General features: G+C 43.1%; 1 protein-coding gene across 1 annotated transcript in view; it reads right to left on the bottom strand.

Moving 5' to 3' along the window:
• Positions 1-602: 602 nt before the first annotated feature.
• Positions 603-24661, bottom strand: part of LOC130363036 (vomeronasal type-2 receptor 26-like) — a 57970-nt gene continuing 33911 nt past the window's right edge. The window contains exons 3-5 of the mRNA XM_056568696.1: positions 18460-18666; positions 2487-2610; positions 603-1608 (exon numbers count right to left, since the gene is read on the bottom strand). Of these exons, the coding sequence (XP_056424671.1) occupies positions 707-1608; positions 2487-2610; positions 18460-18666 (1233 nt within the window). The 3' untranslated portion in view covers positions 603-706. The remainder of the gene's footprint in view (positions 1609-2486; positions 2611-18459; positions 18667-24661) is intronic.

Raw genomic sequence — 24661 nt, 5'->3', positions numbered from 1 at the left:
TTTCATTTCCCCTTTCCCCCCCTTACCCTTATTCCTTTTCTCCTCTCCTAACCTTCCCCTCTTATGTACTTCTACTTTTCTCTTGTTCTTTTGTCAAATTTTTTCTCTCTCTTTTCTTCTTTTTACCCCTACCTGCTTTCCTCTCTTGTTCTATCTCTCTTCCTTCTCCCCCTCTTGCTTTTTATTCTCTCTACCCCTCTTTAGTTCCTTTCCTAGCTGGTCGACAGTTCGACCGGTGTTTATACCACAGCCAGCCCCTGTCTTCCTGGGAAGACTGGGGTGGCTATTTCACTCTGCTAAGGAGTCCACGTATATGTTTTGCTTTATTATTTGTCTAAAAGGTCTCTTCTACTGAGTTACCGGTCCATTTTTCTACTCCCACTTGAGTTTGATAACCCTCTTCAGATTTTCTTTTGGCTGACCGTTGAATTGCTATATATGCCAAACTTTTGTCAAGAGGGCTTTCCTATATGTCATATGGCGTACATGACTCTCCTAATTTGTGTTTCATATTGTTGTAAATCGTTTGATGGTTTGTACTGTATTAAACTTGAAAATAAAGAATTGATAAAAAAAAAAAACAAGAGATCACAATTTGCAAAATAATAGATGGACTTGAGATGGATGTTTTTCTAGTTACATTTTTTCCAAATATACAGACTGGACAGTGACAAAGACATCTAAGAAATTGGGATCAGATAATCATTCACAAAACAAGTCTCTGGGACAAGTGTCCTTTACTTTTCATTTCTGGCTCCATCATGATATTGTAACATTTAGGTAGAAACATACAGATCAATATTCCTCCCACTGAGGCCAATATGGCAAATATCTCTACAGTGACCATGTGTTTCCCTGTACTGCTCAGATAGGCCGGGATGGCACCGATCCAGACACTGCAGAACACCAGCATGCTGAAGGTGATGTACTTGGCTTCATTATAGATATCAGGTAATGTCCTCACCATGAAAGCTAGAACAAAACTCACAGCCGCCAGAAACCCCATATAACCCAACATGAGGTAAAAGGCCAAGACAGACCCTTCATTACACTGAATGATTATCTTCCCAGGATAATCCAGGTTAAGCTCTTGATATGGAGGAGACAATGACAACCAGATAACTGCATTCAGGATCTGAAGAGATGAACAGACCAACACTACAGAATAAGGAAGCTTAACCCCCACACACTTTCTCCAGGAGCTGTCTGGTCTGGTGGCCTTGAATGCTATGCAGACTATGATGGTCTTGGCCAGGACAGAAGACACGGCTACTGTGAAGAAGATCCCAAAGAAGATTTGTCTCAGCATGCAGGTTATATCCACTGGACGACCGATGAATAGAAACACACAGAGTAAGCTGAACATGAGAGAGGTCAGGAGAAGGAAGCTTAGGTTCTGGTTATTGGCTCTGACAATGGGAGATTTCCGGAATAAAGTGAATATTCCGATTATAAATACAGTTATAAGAGAGAATAATATGGAGAAGAGGGAGAAAACTAAAGCAACATCAGATTCATATGACAGGAACTCATAAAACCTCACAACACAAGTGTTTCTTCCCACATTCGGCCATTCATCTTCAGGGCATCTCTGGCAATTTTCACTATCTATGAATAAAAATAGGAAGATCTCAGTTAAGTATATAATATATCATCTCTGCCATAATAATGGTAAAGATTTTTCTTATAATAGCGGATGTAACAATGAACCATCTTACATGGCGGTTACAACCTTCGTCTGCAGTGTAGTTATCATTCTCTCCTCCTGGGTTTATTTGCTGGATCAGCCTCATAGTCTGGTCATTACTCCCTGATGTTACTTCCTGCTGGAACCTGTTGCTCCAGTTACATGTGTGGTTTCCAGTTTTATGTAAAACAGTGCACAGGAGACCCATGAAATGTCAGTGGACAATGGACTGGACAGTTCCTGATATGGACAGAGGTGTCAGCAGAGAGTACTGTAGTCAAACTGAAAAGAACTCCAGAAAGAACTACTCAACTTCTTCTGCAGTATACAACAGCTGATAAGTACTGGAAGACTTAAAGGGGTACTCCACTGGCCAGCTTCGGAAATGTGCCGAATGCTGTTTTTGTGCTGCGGGGGTCAGCCATGCCCCTCGAGACATCACTGCCACAACCCCTCAATGCAAGTCTATGGGACGGGGCGTGATGGCCATTGCGCCCCATCCCATTGACTTGCATTGAGGGGCGTGGCCATTACGTCATGAGGGGCATGGCAGACCCCCGAAGCGTGAAAAAAGCGTTCGGAACATTTACTTCCGAACGCTGGCCAGTGGAGTACCCTTTAAGATTTTTAAATAGAAGTAATTTACAACTCTGTTTCACTTTCTGGAGCCAGTTGATTTTAAAAATATGTGTTTTCCACCAAAGAACCCCTTTAAATAACTCCATGTGGCTTTTCGTTTAGGAACACAAACTATAGACATTCCATAACATAACCAATACTTGCTGAGCTCAGTGTTTACCTGAATGATTTGTAAATTCCCCTTCTGGACATGGGACACAGTCATAGCAGCAGATGTGATATCCTTCTCTGAGGACTTTTCTGGTTCCTGGTGGACAGAGGTCATTACACCGACCTTTAGGAACCTAAGTATAAGTAAATATAGATGTGATTAAATGCATATTCCTTTATGAACCATTTTAAATACAAATTTATGATATAAAAGTGAATAAAACACTATAACAATTGCCAACTGAAATCCCCTTCCTAGAATGAAGCATCTAGAGGAAAGTTCTGTGCTGCTTCAATGGAAATATAAAATATTATATAATAATAATAATAATAATAATAAAGGGTCCAGAGTAAAGGATTCTAAAACACCAATATGTCCGAGTAGATGGATTTTATATTAACCCCTTAAGGACCAAGCCCATTTTGGCCTTAAGGACCAGACCAATTTTATTTTAGCATTTTTGTTTTTTCCTCCTCGCCTTCTAAAAATCATAACTCTCTTATATTTCCATCCACAGACCCATATGAGGGCTTGTTTTTTGCGTCACCAATTGTACTTTGTAATGACATCACTTATTTTACCATAAAATGTATGGCGCAACCAAACAAATATTATTTATGTGGGAAAATTGAAAAGAAAACCGCAATTTAGCAAATTTTGGAAGGTTTTGTTTTCACGATGTACACTTTCCGGTAAAAATGACATGTTTTCTTTATTCTGTGGGTCAATACGATTAAAATGATACCCATGTTATATGCTTTTCTATAATTGTACTACTTAAAAAAAAATCTCAAACCATTTTAACAAAATTAGTATGTTTGAAATTGCCCTATTTTGACCACCTATAACTTTCTCATTTTTCCGTATATGGGGCGATATGAGGGCTCATTTTTTGTGCCATCATCTTCAGTTTTTATCACTACCACTTTTCCTTAGGTTTTACTTTTTATGCATTTTTTATTGTTTTTTTGGGGGGGAATAAAATGTGACAAAAAAGCAGCAATTTTGGACTTTGTTTTATTTTTTTTTACGTTCACGCCGTTCACCGTAGGGGATAATTAACAATATATTTTAATAGTTTATACTTTTATGCACGCGGCGATACCAAACATGTGTATTAATTATTTTTTTTACGCTTTTTGGGGGGTAAAATGGGGAAAAACTGTCATTTTACTTTTTATTTGGGGAGGGGATTTTTCAAATTTTTTTTACTTTTTTATTTTACATTTTTTTACTTTTTTTTCCCACTTTTTATGTCCCCATAGGAGACTATTCATTGCAATAATTTGATTGCTAATACTGTGCAGTGCTATGCATTGGACACAGCACTGCTCAGTATTATCGGTGATCTTCTGCTCTGGTCTGCTCGATCTCACACCAGAGCAGAAGAGCCGGGAGATGGCCGGAGCAAGGTGAGGGGACCTCCGGCCGCCATGCTGGATGATCGGATCCCTGCGACAGCGGTGCGGGCGATCCGATCATCCATTCAAACTACCGCAATGCCACAGATGCCGTGATCTGTATTGATCACGGCATCGGAGGGGTTAATGGCGGACATCTGCGCAATCGCGGATGTCCGCCATTACCGGCGGGTCCCTGGCTGTTGATATCAGCCGGGACCTGCTGGGCATGACGCGAGCACCAGAGCGTATCAGCGATCATGTTGGCGTGTAAATGTACGTCATGGTGCGCTAAGTACCACGTCACCATGACGTACATTTACATCCATTGTCGTTAAGGGGTTAAAGGGATTCCCAGTTATGACAACTATCAGAAATGTCTGTAATAAAAGATCTCATAAATATCCAAAGAGCAAATAAAGTCTAAAAGTTTAGATGTTTTTGATTGCCTGACCAGGATATTGCTATTTTTGTCCTAAGTAAAAAGAGTGTTGTCATTGCCTGCCTAACCCTTTGAGGGCACAGCCAATTAATTAATTTTTTGTTTATTTTTCCTCCTCAGAGCCAAGGGGCTTGTTGTTTTTTTGCAGGACCAATTGCACTTTGCAATGATACCTTTCATTTTACCATAAAATGTATGGCAAAATAAAAAAAATAAAAAATGTTTGTGGTCGAAATAAAAAAAAAAAAACTAATGTAAAATAATACATAAATGTACATAGTTTTTTCTATTATTGTACTTCTAGAAACGTAACTTTTTCAACAAAATTATTCTGCTCACAATAGTCTTATTCTGATCTCTATAACTTTTTTAGCTTTGAAATCGGTACGACTTTTGTTTTTATGTCAATCTGCATTTTGACAAATTCTAGTATTGCTTTTTTTGTTTTAGCTTAAAATGGTACTTCGGCCCTAATACATCTTATCCCCTATCCAAGGCCCTGAGTGTGAAGCGTGATGACCACGGGGCTGGAGGTTATGACTAGAGATGAGCGAACTTTTCAAAAATTAGTTTTGATCCGAATTTATTTGCTGTGAACCTATATTAAAAATGACTATTTCTGGCATACAAAGAGCCTCAATAGGGGTATGGAACACTTTGCTGTGTTCTAACACTCATATGGAGTGTGCTGGGGTAGTGAAATAATACTGTTATTCAGATTAACATGCAGATTACCAGCATCACTTTTAGAATCACTGCCGCAGTGTGGCACAGTGACAGAGCCTGGAGGTGGCATCAGTATGAGGAGACCATATAGTGGCTGAATGACACAGTGTGGAGGAGTTGGCAGCATGATGAGACCATATAGTGGCTGAATGGCACAGCGTGGAGGTGTTGGCAGCATGAGGACACCATATAGTGGCTGAATGACACAGCTTGGATGAGGCTGAAGTATGAGGACACCATATAGTGGCTGAATGACACAGCGTGGAGGTGGTGGCAGCATGAGAAGACCATAGAGTGGCTGAATGACACAGCTTGGATGAAGCTGAAGCATGAGGAGACCATGTAGTGTCTGAATGGCACAGCCTGGAGTTGGCGGCAAATGAGGAGATAATAGGGCCTCACAATCTCTAATGATAAAAGATGAATTTTGAAATTGCAATTGAAGATGTATTGTACCTAGTGCTACCATAAACACATGTAGGTAATGTCCTAGGCTCAGCAGCATCACTAAACCATGTGGTTGCTATATGACACATACAGGAGCAGGCAGCAGCATGAGTACACACAAGGTATTCACAACCTCTAACATTAAAAGGTGAATGTTGAAATCCCTATTGTAGATGCATGTTAGCTAGTGCTACCATCCAAAAATGTAAGGCCCAAGCCCAGAAGCATCAGTAAGCCAAGTAATTCCTGAAAGACAGAGGAGCAGACCGGAGCAAGCATCAGCAGTACACCAGAGGGTTTCATATCCCCTTACATTGAAAGATCAATGTTGAAATCTCAATTAAGCATTTATGTTAGCTAGTGCTTCCATAACATACATTGAATTAATATCCCAGTCCCAGCAGCATCAGAAAATTATATATTGGCTGACTGATACAGCCTGGAGGTGGGGAAAGCATAAGGAGCCCATATAGTGTATGAATTGTACAGCATGAAGGTGGCTGAAGCATGAGGAGACCAATTAGTCGTTGAATGACACAGCATGGAGGTGTTGGCAGCATGAGGAGACCATATAATGGTTGAATGGCACAGCAAGGAGTTGGCAGCAGCATGAGTAGACACTAGGCCTTCACAATCCCTAAGATTAAAAGATGAATTCAGAAATGTAAACTGAAGATTTTGGATAGCTAGTGCTACCTACCATTTTTATTCCCAGACCCAGGCCTATCAGCAGTATAAGTAAACCATATATTGCCTGAATAACACAGCCTGGAGTTGGAGGAGACCATTGAAATGTATGATTTTTTTAATTTAAATTTAAGATTTTGAAATTTAAATGAATGATTTTGAAATTGAACAGTTGACCCCCAAGTTTTAGTGTCCCGGACTCCGGCGTGTGGGCCAAATGTTACAAGCCCCCACAGGGCTCATGTGGTCATGAGATGTAGGCGCAACGTCTCCATTGCCCTGACCAGCCATTGTTTCCAACACTTTTTGCCAAGGCAAACCATGTGAAGAACAGCATGACATTGCCGTGCCCTGCACACATGGTATGCTGAAAGGCCACTGAGACTTGTCTGTGCAGTGGAGGCTGAGGACACGTGGAGGATGAGGAGGCGGAGTCACACACTGTCACAGGACCAATTGGCTGACAGAGTGGAGCAGGAAGCAGCATGAGTACACAAGAGAGGTTCACAACCCATAAAAATTAAAAGGTGAATGTTAAAATCTCTACTGAAGAGGCATATTAGGTAGTGCTACCATCCAAAAAATTTAAGGCCCAAGCCCAGAAGCATCAGTAAGCCAAGTAGTTTCTGAAAGACACAGTCAGGAAGAGGCATCAGCAGTACACAAGATAATTTCATAACCCCTAAGATTGAAAGATCAATGTTGAAATCTCAATTAAGCATGTATGTAAGCACAGTCAGGAGCAGGCATCAGCAGTACCCAACAGGGTTTCATAACCCCTTACATTGAAAGATCAATGTTGAAATTTATATTAATCATGTATTTAGCTAGTGCAAAACATCCAAAAATTTAAGGCCCCAGCCCAGAAGCATCAGTAAGCCGAGTAATTCCTGAAAGACACAGGAGCAGTCAGGATCAGGCATCAGCAGTACTGCAAAGGGTTTCATAACCCCTTACTTTGAAAAATCAATCTTGGAATCTCAATTAAGCATTTATTTTAGCTAGTGCTACCAGAACATATTTGGAGTTAATATCCCAGTCGCATCAGAAAGAGATATATTGACTGAATGACACAGCCTGGAGGTGGGGAAAGCATAAGGAGCCCATGTAGTGTCTGAAGGGTACAGCCTGAAGGTGGCTGAAGCATGAGGAGACCACTGAAATACAAACATATTAAATAGAAATCTAAGATTTTGAAATTGAAATTGAGGATTTTGAAATGGAACTTTTAACTCCCAAGTTTTAGTGGTGTGTGGGTACAAAGGACCAAATCTAACAAGGAGTCCCATGTCACATGTCAGCACAATGACAGAGCCTGGAGGTGGCATCAGTGGGAGGAGACCATATAGTGTCTGAATGGCACAGCCTTTATTTGGCTGAAGCATGAGGAGACCTCAGGGCTTTACAAAAATTGTCTGAATACCACCTGACATTCAAAATAATACAATGATAGATACGTTCTCTGAAGAAAAGGATCCTTCATTAGATGACAATATGAGTATTGTGTGTTCCAGTGACATGTGCTCATCGGAGGAACAGGAAAAGATCATACAACTTAATTTTGCAAATGAAGAACCACAACAAAGAATAAACAACTTAAAGCCTGCTGGAACTGAAGAACTTCAAAATGGTAAATCTACCACTTGGGATAGTCAGTCAATTCCAACAGCCAGTGGTCAGTATCCACAGTTCCCTGTTTCTGCTAGTCCTTGGCAATATTCCTTTTATTACTGGTCTGGTATAGACATGGCAATAATGCTGGGAGAGTATATATTTCTTGAATGACACAGCCCGGAGTTGGCAGAAGCATAAGGAGACAAAATAGTGGTTGAATGAAACAGCCTGGAGGTGGCAGCAGCATAAGTAGTCCTGAAAGTTACCCGGTGACAGAGTGGTGCGGTGGGTGGCAATACCAGTACCCGGTGATGAAGGTGGCTGGAATGTTTGTAACTGGTGTTATTAGTAATCTGTTTGGCACTATTCATATTTGTGCAGTGTTGGTGTGGCACCATGATCAATCTATTCTGTTGCATCTGGCTTTGGTGGGTGGAAATCCTCGCTCATCCATGCCTGATTGATCTTCACAAAGGTCAATCTCTCCACATTTTTCATGGACAGACGGGTTCTCCTTGGGGTGACTATGGCCCCCACCACACGAAACACCCGCTCTGATGCCACACTACTGGCTGGGCAGGACAGCTTTTGCTGCCCTTGTTTGGCTGCCCAGAAGTCCAGCGGATCTTCAAGGTGTGTTGGCATGGGCATGTCACGGTATGCCACCACCTGCTGGTTCAGGTCCTGCTCCATGTCTACCTGCTGCTGATGAGTTGCTTCTCTATGCGGGTGAAGAAAGGTACTCATCAGAGACTGATGACTATGGCTGCTGCTAATGGAGCTGGTACTGCTACTGCCACCCCACCCCTCCCCAGCAGCCATGGCAGTGGAATGTGAGCACAGAGGGCCCGCCGAGTAAGACCTGCTAGTGGATGGACGATGGCGCCGATAGGCATCAGCCAAACGACTACGTAGGAGCTCTCTGTATTAGGTCAGTTTGTCCTCCCTTTCAGTGGGTATAAAAAAGGCACCCATTTTGTGTCGGTAGTGAGGGTCCAATGAGGTGGAGACCCAGAAGTCATCCTTCTGGCAAATGGTGACAATTAGGCTGTCCCTACGCAAGCAAGTGAGCATGCATCGTGTCATTTGTGTAAGTGACTCGGAGGGACTCCCTGCCTCCATCTCCACTGCATACTGCCACGGTGTGTCTGGGTCCTCTGTCTTGCCTTCCTCATAACCCTCTATTTCAAGGCAAACCATGTGAAGAACAGCCTCACACCGCCATGCCCTGCACATATGGTATGCTGAAGGGCCACTGAGACTTGTCCGGGCAGTGGAGGCTGGAGACACGGTGAAGGATGAGGAGGTGGAGTCGCACACTGTCACAGTATCAACGGGCTGACAGCGTGAAGGAGGAAGCGTCGTGACGTGTCCAAGTTGGGGTTGTGGCTGTGCAGGAACCACATCGACAAAATTGTGCAGGGCTGGTACTGCCTTCTTCGCAAAGAAATGACGGCTTGGTACTCTCCATCTCAGCTCGGCACAAGCCATCAGTTCTCTGAAAGGTGCAGAGTCCACCACTTGAAAAGGGAGAGACTGCAGCACCAGCAACTTAGACAGAAGCACATTCAGCTTCTGCGCCGTTGGATGAGTGGGCACATACTGTTGTCTCTTGGACATGGCTTCGCGGATGGATTGCCGGCAGAAGAGCTGACTAAAAGTGGGAGAAGCAGGAGCATCTGGAGCGACAGAAGGAGGGTATGACACACACAGCTCCCTTCGGTTAAGGTGGTGGAGCCTTGGCTTGCTAAAAGAGGGAGCGGCTGGCCACTGGGTGATGCAGCAGGCTGGACCACTACATCGGAGCCCCGATTCTCCCAGGCCGCTCTATGGTTGAGAAGCTTGTGTTGATGCAGGGCCATGGTGCCAAAAGCGGATAGGGGTAATCTTGTGTGTAACTTCAATGTGAATCAGGGGAAGCTCATACGTGACACTTGCCATTTGCTCAGGCCCTTTGACCTTGGCCACGCTTCACCTTCTGCCAACATATCTTGCATGTGGCTACAGATGCTTGATGAAAAACTGCCACATCGCCGAGTAGCTGATTTTCCCACCAACACTATTTGACTGCTACTGCCGCCATCTCCAGGAACCCCTGTTCCACTACCTCCCGGAAAGGTAGGCTGCCGCGAAGCAGGTGGTCTCCCCCGGGCACGTTTGGCTCCAGAATTTCCACTTCTGCCTCCAAGCTGACTGCCAACCATGCTACCGCCTTGCTGGCTCAGCTACTGCCTCAAGGGCAACCTTCAACTCTCTTCTCCTGATGATGATGAAGCCCCTTCTGCACCCGGCTCTCAATTGGGATCGGCTTCATCATCATCATCATCATCATCATCATCATCGAGTTGTGTCTGCACGTCACTGATGTCCTCCTCAGGTTCCTCAACAGTATCTGCTTCAGGACTCTGAACCCTGGCAACAACACCTCCCAAGTCACTCTCCTCATCACTACTTGGCCGTCTAGCGGAGGAAGCGGCGCATGTCTCTTCCCCTTCTTGGCTGGGCAGTAGCTGCTGACTGTCCTCTATTAGATCGTCCTCAGTGAATAGTGGAGCTGAACCCACAGCATAAGATACTTCTGTAGGAGAGGGAACCGCTTAGGACACAGGCAATGAAAGGACAGGGACTGCTCCCGGGCCATGCCAACTGAGGGTTGTGTCTGAGGAATCCACCGTTGTCAGATGTCACTTGTGATGAAGTGGATGACCTTGTTGACCTTGTTAACCAATCGACGACGGCAGATGGGTTGCTGTTTGAGACACGACCACTAGCTGATAACTAGAGCTCAGGCCTCTCGCTTTGACTCCTGCTACCACCCGCCCCTAGTCTGTTGAGACCTCTGCCTGAAGGATTTAGGCCTCTGCCACTCCTCTGTGCACGTCCTGACACTTCTCTGCCTGACATACTTAGTGTGTATATGAGGGAAGTACAATACGCTTCACTACTCTTGAAACAGTATTTGTCTAGAACAGCAGCAGGTGATAACTTTTGGCTGTCCTTTCACAGTATGTAGGCCCTACTTAGATGTACGTATGCAGTATGCACTTAGGAGGGCAGAAAAATGCGCTACAATGTGCATTTAAAACTCTGTATTTTTGTAAAACACCAGCCGTGAGTACTATTGCTTGGACTTTCACAGTATTTAGGCCCTTGACAGATTAACAGGTACAATATGGTACACTACTTAGATGTAGGTATGCGGTATGCACGCATGAGGCAAAAAAATGCGCTACACTACACTTGGAAAACGTATTTTCATAAAACAACAGCTAGTGATTAGTTTTCCATGGCCTTTCACTTGTTACAGATTAACAGGTACAAAAAAGTGCACTACTTAGATGTAGGTATGTGGTTTGCAAGTATGAGGGCAAAAAAATGTGCTACAGTACACTTGGAAAACGTATTTTCATGAAATAGCCAGTGATCAGTTTTCTCTGGCCTTTCACTCTATGTAGTCTTGTTACAGATTAACAGGTACAAAAAAGTGCACTACTTAGATATAGTTATGTGGTATGCACGTATGAGGGCAAAAAAATGCGCTTCACTGCACTTTGAAAACTTATTTTCATAAAACAACAACTTGTGATTAGTTTTCCATGGCCTTTCACTGTACAGTATGTAGGCTTGTTACAGATTAACAGGTACAAAAAAGTGCACTACTTAGAAGGAGGTATGTGGTTTGCACGTATGAGGGCAAAAAAAAATGCGCTACAGTTCACTTGGAAAACGTATTTTCATGAAACAACAGCCAGAGATTAGTTTTCCCTGGCCTTTCACAGTATGTAGGCTTGTTACAGATTGACAGGTACAAAGAAGTGCACTACTTAGATGTAGGTATGTGGTATGCATGTATAAGGGTAAAAAAAATTCACTACAGTACACTTGGAAAACATATTTTTGTAAAACACCAGACAGTGATTACTTTTGCCTGGACTTTCCCAGTATCTAGACTTGTTACAGATTTACAGATACAAAATAGTAGACTGCTTTGATGTAGGTATGCGGAATGCACGTATGAGGGCAGAAAAATGCACTACAGTCCGCTGAAAAATATTATTTTTGCACAGCAGCAGGACACAACAGTGCAGCACCACAAAAAAATAATAATAATAATTTGCACTCTGTCACAGAGTATTAAGAATGGTGCGAACTGCTGGTTATTATACCGTCTACAGACTAGTATAAGCAGCAGATGATTTATTGTGGAAAAAATACACAGAATTGCGCTGAAAAATCATTCCTGCCTCCTGTGATACGGTTCATGAAGTTAAGGCAGCTTGTTGATATGTATGAGGCAACGAAAAGCTATCTGCCCCTCTCTGATAAAATGCTGAATGAAGTGACTGGGAGGTTTATGGCTGGCATAAAAATCCTTCTCAGTGAGAACAATCAAAGCACTGCAATGCTCTCTTTCCACAACGCTGACGTGACTAGCAGTTGGAAGTAGAACGCTGCGGTATGATCAATTCAGCGTGTCTGTGTAACACACAGAGACACGCACCCGTCCTCTCTCTCTGCAGTGAATGGCATGAAATGAGCAGCCGCAAAATGGCTGCTGATTGCATAGGGCTGTGACATCACAGGGGTCAATGAATGCTGATAAACTTTATCCTGCATGTGATTCAGGGTCATCACGCCTACCTCCCTTCCTGCCTTGCATACCCACCTTCCCAGCATCCCCTGCCCAATGTACTGACATGTATATCGCCATTTTAGATGTTTATTCGCATTCGTTGCGAATCGAATAAATCCTGAAATTTGTAACGAATTTGGGTTTGTCTGCTTCGATTCGCTCATCTCTAGGTATGACTCCGCCCCCGTGTGACTTCACATCCCACCCCCTCAATGCATTGCATTGAGGGGGTGGGACATGATGTCACACGGCGATGGAGTCGTGAAATCACGATACTCCAGCCCCGTGGTCGTCAAGCTTCACACTCGGAGCCTCCAGCGCTGTGGAGAGCTCACAAAGGTGGGTGCTGAATGGCAGATATGGGGGGTCCCCAGTGGTGGGACCCCCGCAATCATACACCTTATCCCCTATCCTTTGGATAGGGGATAAGATGTATTAGGGCCAGAGTACCCCTTTAATTCTGGTGTCCTCCTCTGTTGTCTTCCAATAAGTCCACTTTGGCTTGATGGTGCGATCTTACACTGATGTACATTGACCTTGGTTCTCCTCTAATGTTTCTTTGGTTACCATTAATATTATCTGTCTACAGCAGGTAGGTAGAATCTGACATGTGGTAAGGTTTATTGAAAAGGTTGTACGATAAATAAAGAAATACAAAAAAAAAAAAAAAAAAGCAAAAAGAAATCTTGCCTGTTTGGCATTTACTATACATGCAATGTCCTTAAAGGGGTACTCCACTGGAGAAAAAATTTAACATTTTAATCAACTGGTGCCAAAAAGTTAAACAGATTTGTAAATTACTTCTATAAAAAAAAATCTTAATCCTTAAAGAGCTTATCTGCTGCTGTTATGATCAACAGGAAGTTATTTTCTTCTTGAATTTACATTCTGCCTGACCACAGTGCTCTCTGCTGACACCTCTGTCCATTTTAGGAACTGTCCAGAGTAGGAGCAAATCCCCATAGAAAACTTCTCCAGCTCTGGGCAGTTCATAAATGGACAGAGATGTCAGCAGAGAGCACTGTGGTCAGGCAGAAAGGAAATTCGAAAAGAAAAGATCTCCCTGTGGATCATGACAGCAGCTGATAAGTACTGGAAGTATGAAGATTTTTTTAATAGAAGTAATTTACAAATCTGTTTAACGTTCTGGAACCAGTTTATTTAAAAAAATAATAATAATCATTTTTTCTAGTGGAGTGCCTTGTTCAACTTCCAGCTGGAGAACGTCTCTCTGCCAGTTAACTAAAAACACATCCAGCACATTTTACCCACACTAGCTTTCTATATCCCATCCAGAGAGAACTATCTTCCCTCATGTATATATGCACATGTGTGTATGTATATATATACATATATATATATATATATATATTTATTTATTTTTTATTTTTTTTGCACATAGTAATGCAATAGACTGCCGCAGCCAATGGTCCCTGCAGTCCTAACTTAAAAAATGTGACTATGGGTGGTGAAAGAGCAGGGCCATTTTATCATTAGAGCACCATGTGCCCGTATTCTATAAAAATGATAAATTCATAATTTAATTGACCTAAATCTATTATGGAAATAAACTACAACATTGACATAAATAGTATATCAGTTATTCTCAGATAAACTGACAAGTTTTGAAAATCTAAATGTCTCAAACATTGGAATATGTTGACCCTATCTATCTTTTTATCACCTGTCCGGAACCTACTATTAGGTAGATATTCCAATATTTTCTGGAGAATATTCCACACATTATCGCAAATGTGAACATGGACTTATTCTAAATTTTCACTTTTTTTTTTTTTTTCAAAAACGCCAATAAAAACGCCCATTCTGCCGCACAGCATTTTTTTTTGTGAAAAAAACTGCTGTGGCCAGATGTTACCTGCAAGTCTATAGGGAACTGCAAAATACCATATCCACTTGGCATTTTTCAGTTTGACATTTTTTTTTATCCTTTTGCCATTTTTTCACTCCTCGTTGTCGTTTTCCTGCTCCTTGGCAGATTTTCAAAATCGCAGCATGTTGAGATTATGTCGTTTTTTCACATAAATCGTGGTGTTTTTTTCCCATAGAAGTCTGGGAGTGAAAAAACGCCAAGAAAAACGCCATGTGGGTTTTAACTTTTTTTGCATTTCCATTTTTGTGGGCGGTTTTTATTAATTTTTGGACTGTAGCGATCCAAAAAAGGGATGGAGTTTGCTTTTTTTAATTACATTTCTTGTTTGCCATTTAAAAAAAAGATACAGTAGGGATGGAAAAATTGTAGTGAATGAAATTTAGATTTTTTTACAACAACATTTTCATTAATTTTCAATCAGGGACCAAATTATGTGAGCGGGCAGGGACATAAAATTGCAACTGGCAATATTAAAAATGTATAAAGAGGACATGTAAATGTAAAATTTTAAAATTAAACTTTAAAAATGTATTTGGTGAAACGTTTTATTAAGAATATATTTTAATTATGTGTTTTAGAAAGTGTGTGTGATTTTAACTTTTTTTTTATGTTATTCTCTTTATTTTCTACATTATTTAGGTACTACTACTACTTCCAGCATGAAACAGTATGTGTACTGATAGACGGATGGCAGTGGGTGTCTTTTCTGATACCTGTTGCGATCGTCCTTTAGATGGCTGAAATGCGGAGCAGCTCTATTCTGCTCTCTACATCTCTCTGCTGTATATGGCCGGCCAGTGATGTGAATAAATATTTATATCACTAATTCACATATGCCACTCAGAGCGGTGATTCACCGCTCTTAGCGGCAAATACAGTGGGGCAAAAAAGTATTTAGTCAGTCACCAATTGTGCAAGTTCTCCCACTTAAAAAAATGAGAGGCCTGTCATTTTCATCAAAGGTATACCTCAACTATGAGAGACAGAATGAGAAAAAAATATCCATAAAATCACATTGTCTGATTTGTAAATAATTTATATGCAAATTATGGATATGCATTTATTCTTTCCTTTACACGGATTAGTCGTCCTGGTCCCTTTGCAGAAAGACTGTCCCAAAGCATGATGCTTCCACCCCCCCCCCATGCTACACAGTAGGTATGGTGTTCTTTGGATGCAACTCAGCATTCTTTCTCCTCCAAACACGTAGTTGAGTTTTTACCAAAAAGTTCTACTTTGGTTTCTGACATTGGTATCTGACTATATGACATTTTCCCAATCCTCTTCTGGATCATCCAAATGCAAACTTGTACTGGCTTAAGCCCAAACATGTACTGGCTTAAGCAGGGGGACACTGCATGATTTGAATCCCTGTCGGTGTAGTGTGCTACTGATGGTAGCCTTTGTTACTTTGGTCCCAGCTCTCTGCAGGTCATTGACTAGGTCCCCCTGCATGGCTTTGGGATTTTTGCTCACCGTTCTCGTGATCATTTTGACACCACGGTGTGAGATCTTGCGTGGAGCCCCAGATAGAGGGAAATTATCAGTGGTCTTGTATGTCTTCCAGATTCAGTCTTCCCAGCCTGGTGCAGGTCTACAATTTTGTTTCCGGTGTCCTTTGACAGCTCTTGGCCATAGTGGAGTTTGGAGTGTGACTGTTTGAGGTTGTGGACAGGTGTCTTTTATACTGATAAAAAGTTCAAACATGTGCCATTAATACAGGTAACGAGTGGAGGACAGGGGAAACTCTCAACCCTTTAACGACCCATGACATACTGGTACGTCATGAGTCCGCTCCCGTTCTATAACGCGGTGCCATGGCGTGGTCCCGCGTCATAGCTGGTCAGGGCCGGCCTCTAACAATGGCAGGGACCCGTGGCTTATAGCGTGCAGCACTGATCGCGGTGCTGCACTATTAACCCTTTAGACGCAGCGTTCAAAATTGAACGCCCCATCTAAAGGAAAAGTAAAACCATGCCGGTTAGCTCAGGGAGCTGTTCGGGATCGCCGCGACGAAATGGCGGCATCCCGAACAGCTTACAAGACAGCCGTAGGATCCCTACCTGCCTCCATGCTGTCCGATCGCCGAATGACTGCTCAGTGCCTGAGATCCAGGCATGAGCAGTCAAGCGGCAGATTCATCGATCAGTGGTTTCTTATGAGAAACCACTGATCAATGTAAAAGGTCAGTGTGTGTAGTGTTATAGGTCCTTATGGGAGCTATAACATTGCAAAAAAAAGTGAATAAAGATTATTTAACCCCTCCCCTAATAAAAGTTTGAATCACCCCCCTTTTCCTATTTTAAAAAAAACAGTGCAAATAAAAATAAACATATGTGGTATTGCCACATGTTGAAATGTCCAAATTATAAAAATATATCGTTAATTAAACCGCACGGTCAATGTCGTACGCGCAAAAAAATTCCAAAGTCCAAAATAGTGCATTTTTGGCCACTTTTATATATTGAAAAAATTTATAAAAAGCAATCAATAAGTCCTATCAATGCAAAATAGGTACCGCTAAAAACTTCAGATCACAGCGTGAAAAATGAGACTTCATACCACCCCATACGCGGAAAAATAAAAAAGTTATAGGGATCAGAAAATGACAATTTTAAACGTATAAATTTTCCTGCATGTAGTTATGATTTTTTCCAGAAGTACGACAAAATCAAACCTACATAAGTAGGGTATCATTTTAATCGTATGGACCTGCAGAATAAAGAGAAGGTGTCATTTTTACCGAAAAATGTACTGTGTAGAAACGGAAGCCCCCAAACCTTACAAAATGGCTTTTTTTTTCACTTTTGTCTCACAAATTTTTTCCGTTTCGCTGTAGATTTCTGGGTAAAATGACTGATGTCATTACAACGTACAATTGGTGAAGCAAAAAATAAGCCATCATATGGATTTTTAGGTGTAAAATTGAAAGAGTTATGATTTTTTAAAGGGAAGGAGGAAAAAACAAAAATGTAAAAACGGAAAAACCCTGAGTCCTTAAGGGGTTAAAGAAGAAGTTACAGGTCTGTGAGAGCCAGAAATCTTGCCTGTTTGTAGGTGACCAAACACTTAATTTCCTCCATAATTTGCAAATACATTCTTTAAATATCAGACATTGTGATTTTATGGATTTTTTTCTCATTATGATGAAAATGACAGGCCTCTCTCATCAAGTCGGAGAACTTGCACAATTGGTGGCTGACTAAATACTTTTTTGCCCCACAATTTCTATTCACATCACTTGGTGGCCCGGAGTACAGAGGAGAGATACAGATCACTGTGGGGAGCCACTCCGCATCTCAGCAATCTAAAGGACGATCGCATCGGGTATCAGGAGTGACACCCGGGGTGATTTGTCTCTTAGTACAGGTACTACAGCTCCGAGCATGGAACATTCTGTTCCATGCTTGGAGTAGTAGTAGTAGTACCTTAATATGGAATAAAATAAAGAGAATAAAGTTTAAAAAAGTAACAAAAACACACACTTTAATTAAAATACACATAATTAAAATACATTAGTAATAAAAAATTTCAGAAATTAATAAAAAAAGTATTTTTTTCCCACTAAATGGCCCCTTTATACATTTTTTTTATATTGTTAGCTACATTTTTATGTCCCTGCCTGCTCACATAAATTGGTCCCTGTTTTAAAATTCCCAAAAATGTTGTTCTAAAAAAAAAATAAACTTAGTTAACTACCATTTTTCCATCCCTACTGCATCCTTTTATTTTATTTATTATTTTTGGAATCAAACAAAATTCTTAAAAATTAATCTGCAGGGAAACTGCCAAAGGGGCCAAAATGCATTTTCCACACAAAGGCAAAAACACCAGAAAAAAATGGCAGAAAAAATGCAGGAAAATGCGTTTTTTCTTGCATTTTTTTATTTTCTTTTTGCAAGAAAAACAATCAAGTGGAAACATTGCTTTTTACTGTTATTCAGAAATATTGCAGATTTTAAATGTAAAGGCTGCTGAACTAGACAAAGAGCCTTGAACTGGTGACATTCTTCTATTTGTTAGTGATATAATAAAATACACAAAAGCCTCTATAAAGCCCTTTTAGTTGATAAATAGGTTTCTGTAGTTGATCATCTAAAAAAACATGTAATATAATAGTAAAGGACTTCATGATAACTTACTGAGTTCTGTCTCCATGTTATTATCTGGGGATTAATATCCAGCTGTTTATCTTCTGGAAAAGATTCATCAAAACTTCCGACAAGCCTTTTAGACGTTATTACATCTTCTTTATATTTTGTTGTTACCCAATTCAGAATATCCAGTGGTGTATTCCAATCTCCATTCTCATTTAACACAATAGTTTTTTCTTTTATATAGTGTGCTAGCTATAAAAGATAAACCAGGGTTGTGATATCAGTAACAATGAATATTCCAATCTATTCATCACACTTCAAGGCAAAACCGAGAGTGAAAGAGACACAGAGAAAATCTATAATAAAATATTTGTAGCTTTTTCTGGGGGTTGAACTGATTTCTGGTTTTCCTTAAAAATACTGAATTACCGTATTTATCAGGCGTATGACACGCACTGGCGTATAACCCCCTCCCCCCCTCCCATTTTAATAGGGAAATGTAAGTAAAAAAAAATAAAAATACATATAAGATAAATGACAGACTAAATGCCATATCATCCCTCTAACTTTGATTTTGCCTGAACTTAAGTTTGGTCCCCCCTTCCAGTGCCACATCATTCCTCCCCTTTTATCAGCCCCTCTGCCACATTTACACCCATCCCCCCCTTACCCTCTCATCATTCCCCACTGTCTTATTATTCCTCCACCCCTTTCCCATCATGCCCCCTCTCATCATGCCCCCTTCTCATCATGTCCCCCTCTCATCATGCCTCCTTCTCATCATGCCCCCCTCTCATCATGCCTCCCTCTCATCATGCCTCCCTCATATCATGCCTCCCTCTCATCATGCCTGCTTTTCATCATGACCCCTTCTCATCATGCCCCCCTCTCATCATGCCCCCTTTCATCATGCCCCCTCTCATCATGCCCCCTTCTCATCATTCCCCCCTCTCATCATGCCCCCCTCTCATCATGCCTCCCTCTCATCATGCCCGCTTTTCATCATGACCCCTTCTCATCATGGCCCCCTCTCAGCATCCCCTTCCCCCCCCCCTGTTTTTGATATATATATATTTTTTCCCATCTTCCTTACCTAGCCGCGCTCGGCAGGCCAGGTCCGGTGTCGGGTCTTGCGGGCTGCACAGCATCAGGGACGTCACTCATCATTCGCTGCAGCCGCCGCTGGTCAGTGTGGCCGCAGCGCCAGCTGCTTGTTTAACTTCTGCAGCCCAACCGCAGCCACCTTAGAATAGTCACAGCGGCAGCAGCATTGAATGATTGGAGTCCCTGATTCTGTGCAGCGGAGCTAGCAGAGGACGTCACTCATCCTGCTTCACTGACCACAGCAGACACTGGGACCTGGCCTGCTGAGCGCGGCTAGGTAAGGAAGATAAAAAAAACCACAATACAATAAAAAGCAGGGGGGAAAGGGAGGATAATAAAGAAACAAACAAACCAGGAGCCGCGAGCTGGTCACTGATTTAAAGTGGCCCCTGCCCGGCTTCTAATCCTTAACAAGCAGCTGCTGCGGCCACTTTAAATCAGTGACAGAAAGATTTATCAGTGTATATCACGCAGGCAGACTTTTTGCCTTGAATTTAAGTTTTAAAAGTGTGTGTTATACACTGATAAATACGGTAAATATGTGTGAACTGAGTCTTAGCTGTTGTCACTTAGCAGTTTTTTTTTTTTTTTTTAAATTGTCTCTGCAGATTTTGTGCCAAAGCCAGAAGTGGATCCATCAGGAAGGAGAAGTATAAGGCCTTCCTCAATATTTCTCATTCCTTTTGAATCCCCTTGAGGTGTGACACCCTGACTGACCCAGTGCTATCCCACCCAGCACACCCATCCATACAGAAATGAATAATCATACTTCCATTCCTCCCCTTCTGCCCCTGCTGACCTCTGACCTCTCCTACCTCACAGCCCTGTATAAGGGACACATGGAGCAGCAGAATAGCTCCACAGAGGCTGCAGGGCAAAAGGACCTTCTGTGACCTATGACCATGTGATCATTCACATGTGGGGGAGGAGTCAGGCTGAGCATTCATGTTACTATACTCCTAGGAAGGTGCAGGTATTGAATACTGTGGCTATAGAGTGTATGTAGAGAGCTGTGTGTGTGTGTGGTGCATGAAGCAAAGCTGTTTGTAAGTGTATGTGTGTGTGTGCGTGCAGTGCATGTAGCAGAGCTGTGTGTGTGTGCAGTGCATGGTAGCAGAGCAATGTGTGTGTGTTCAGTGCATGTAACAGAGCTGTGAATATAAAGAGCTATATGTGTGTGTGTGGAGGCGTGTAGTTAGAGAAATTTGGGGGCTTGAGTGGGGGGACATGAGGCACAGTAATATGGGTGGGAGGAGAAAAACAATCGGCACTGCTAATATGCCCGAAACAGACACACCTTCGTAGGAATACTGATACCACAATAGCAGTCGCATCAATCAATCCGGTGCTCAGTGAATGAAGTAAAGGTACAATGCCCCATAATCTAAGATAGAAGGAAACTCACGGCACTCGGTTTGGATGCTGTTCAATGTCTTTATCCTGTTCTCCCCCTCCCGACGTCTGCATGTGCCTCTCCCGGGACTATAGACATTGAACCGCATCCAGAACAAGTGCTTTGAGTTACCTTCTATCTTATATTATGGAGACAGTAATATGGGGGCTTGGGGAGGCATGAGGCTTGGTAATGTGAGGGCTTAAGGAGGCATAAGGCACAGTAATGTGGGGGCTTGGGGAAATGTAGGGCACTGTAATGTGGGAGTTTGGGGTATAATGGTGACATAAGGCACAGTAATGCGGGTGGGGGGGGGTTGAGATGCTGACACAAAGCAGTTGGCACAGTAATGGGGGGGATGCTGACCTTAGGCACAATATAAAAAATGGGAGGGGGCAGGCAGTCATGAGTCACAGTATATAAAATGGCAGGGGATTGTGGGCATAAACACTAAGGTACAGCATATAAATGAAGCCTGGGGCAGTGAGGCACATTATAAAATATGGAGATATAATATGGAGGCACAGTATATAATATGGAGTGTATAATTATTATATAGTGTGTAATTTATTTATGGGGCACACTGTTACTTTTACATTTTAGAGGCATGGTGTCTGTTTTTAAGGAATTTCTGGGGTGGTACGGTTTCTATGGGTTACAGTATGTTGCGGTATTGCATACAGAGGGAGCACTGTGTGGCAAGGTTATATTCAGAGGGCGCAGTGTGTGGTAGTATTATATTCAGTGGGCACTGTGTGTGGTAGCAATAATTAGAGGGCGCAGTGTGTGGCAGTATTATATTCAGAGGGCTCTGTGTGTGGTAGTATTATATTCAGAGGGCACAGTGTGTGGTAGTAATAATTAGAGGGCACAGTGTGTGGCAGTATTATATGCAGAGGGCTCTGTGTGTGGTAGTATTATATTCAGAGAGCACAGTGTGTGGTAGTAATAATTAGAGGGCGCAGTGCGTGGCAGTATTATATTCAGTGGGCGCTGTGTGTGGTAGTAATAATTAGAGGGCGCAGTGTGAGGCAGTATTATATGCAGAAGGCTCTGTGTGTGGTAGTATTATATTCAGAGGGAACAGTGTGTGGTAGTAATAATTAGAGGGCGCAGTGTGTGGCAGTATTATATTCAGTGAGCTCTGTTTGTGGTAGCAATAATTAGAGGGTGTAGTGTGTGGCAGTATTATATTCAGAGGACACTGTGTGTGGTAGTATTGCATTCAGAGGACACAGTGTGGGGTAAGACTAAGGGTGGGATCTCATATGAAACATGTTAGGGCTGGTTCACATCACGTTTTCTCCTATACGGGAGCGCATACGGCAGGGGGGAGCTAAAACCTTGCACTCCCGTATGCCTTCATATGCGGTCCCGTATGTAATTCATTTCAATGAGCCAGCCGGAGTGAAACGTTCGGTCCGTTCGGCTCATTTTTGCGCTGTATGCACTTTTCCCCGGACCTAAAACTGTGGTCAACCACGGTTTTAGGTCCGGTTGTAAAAGCGCATACGGTGCAAAAATGAGACGAACGGACCGAACGATTCGCTCCGGCCGGCTCATTAAAATTAATTACATAAGGGAGCGCATGCGAAAGCATACAGGATTGCAAGGCTTTAGCTCCCCTCTACCGTATGCGATCCCGTATGGGAGAAAACGTGATGTGAACCCAGCCTTACTCTATGTTCACCTTGTGTCTCCGGACTTTTATTGAATAAACAGGACTCTGCTTTTCACATCACCCACACTGGCTTTTCTCTTCTACAGTGTGGGGTAGTATTATATTCAGAGGGCACAGTGTGGGGTAGTATTATATTCAGATGGCACAGTGTAGGGTAGTATTATATTCAGAGAGCGCAGTGTGGGGTAGTATTAAATTCAGAGAGCGCAGAGCGGGTAGTATTATATTGAGAGAGCGCAGGGTGTGGCAGTATTATATTCAGAGAGCGCAGTGTGGGGTAGTACTATACTCAGAGGGCACAGTGTGGGGTAGTATTATATTCAGAGGGCACAGTGTGTAGTAGTAATAATTAGAGGTCGCAGTGTGTGGCAGTATTTTATTCAGAAGGGGCTGTGTGTGGCAGTATTATATTCAGAGGGCACAGTATGGGGCAGTATTATATTCAGAGGGCACAGTGTGTAGTAGTAATAATTAGAGGTCGCAGTGTGTGGCTGTCACGATGCCGGCTGGCAGGAGGTGGATCCTCTGTGCCAGAGAGGGATTGGCGTGGACCGTGCTAGTGGACCGGTTCTAAGTCACTACTGGTGTTCACCAGAGCCCGCCGCAAAGCGGGATGGTCTTGCTGCGGCGGTAGTGACCAGGTCGTATCCACTAGCAACGGCTCAACCTCTCTGACTGCTGAAGATAGGCGCGGTACAAGGGAGTAGACAGAAGCAAGGTCGGACGTAGCAGAAGGTCGGGGCAGGCAGCAAGGATCGTAGTCAGGGGCAACGGCAGGAGGTCTGGAACACAGGCTAGGAACACACAAGGGAACGCTTTCACTGGCACAATGGCAACAAGATCCGGCGAGGGAGTGCAGGGGAAGTGAGGTATACATAGGGAGTGCACAGGTGAACACACTGATTAGAACCACTGCGCCAATCAGCGGCGCAGTGGCCCTTTAAATCGCAGAGACCCGGCGCGCGCGCGCCCTAGGGAGCGGGGCCGCGCGCGCCGGGACAGGACCGAGGGAGAGCGAGTCAGGTACGGGAGCCGGGGTGCGCATCGCGAGCGGGCGCCACCCGCATCGCGAATCGCATCCCGGCTGGAGGCGGTATCGCAGCGCACCCGGTCAGTGGATCTGACCGGGGCGCTGCGGGAGCGAGAGTGTAGCGAGCGCTCCGGGGAGGAGCGGGGACCCGGAGCGCTCGGCGTAACAGTACCCCCCCCCCTTGGGTCTCCCCCTCTTCTTGGAGCCTGAGAACCTGAGGACCAGACTTTTATCTAGGATATTGTCCTCAGGTTCCCAGGATCTCTCTTCAGGACCACAGCCCTCCCAGTCAACCAAAAAGAAGGTTTTTCCTCTGACCTTTTTGGAGGCCAGTATCTCCTTTACAGGAAAGATGTCTGAAGAACCGGAGACAGGAGTGGGAGAGATAAGTTTAGGAGAGAAACGGTTGATGATGAGTGGTTTAAGAAGAGAAACGTGAAAGGCATTAGGAATACGAAGAGAAGGAGGGAGAAGAAGTTTATAAGAGACAGGATTAATCTGGCACAAAATTTTGAAAGGACCAAGATAGCGTGGTCCCAATTTGTAGCTGGGAACACGGAAGCGGACATATTTAGCGGAGAGCCATACCTTGTCTCCGGGAGAAAAAATGGGGGGAGCTCTTCTTTTCTTATCAGCAAACTTCTTCATGCGTGATGAAGCCTGTAAGAGAGAATTTTGGGTCTCTTTCCATATGGTGGAAAGATCACGAGTTATTTCATCCACAGCGGGCAAACCAGAGGGCAAGGGAGTAGGGAGGGGGGGGGAAGAGGGTGACGGCCGTACACCACGAAAAATGGGGATTTGGAAGAAGATTCAGAAACTCTGAAGTTATACGAGAATTCGGCCCATGGTAGAAGATCTGCCCAGTCATCCTGGCGGGAGGAAACAAAATGCCGTAAATAATCACCCAGGACCTGGTTAATACTTTCTACTTGCCCATTGGATTGAGGATGATAAGCAGAAGAAAAGTTTAATTTAATCTTGAGTTGTTTACAGAGAGCCCTCCAGAATTTTGACACGAATTGGACGCCTCTATCCG

The sequence above is a fragment of the Hyla sarda genome, chromosome 1, assembly GCF_029499605.1.
Source record: "Hyla sarda isolate aHylSar1 chromosome 1, aHylSar1.hap1, whole genome shotgun sequence".
Classification (NCBI taxonomy): domain Eukaryota; kingdom Metazoa; phylum Chordata; class Amphibia; order Anura; family Hylidae; genus Hyla; species Hyla sarda.
Note: the sequence above shows the minus strand (reverse complement) of the source record. Positions and strands in the feature narration are given on the sequence as shown.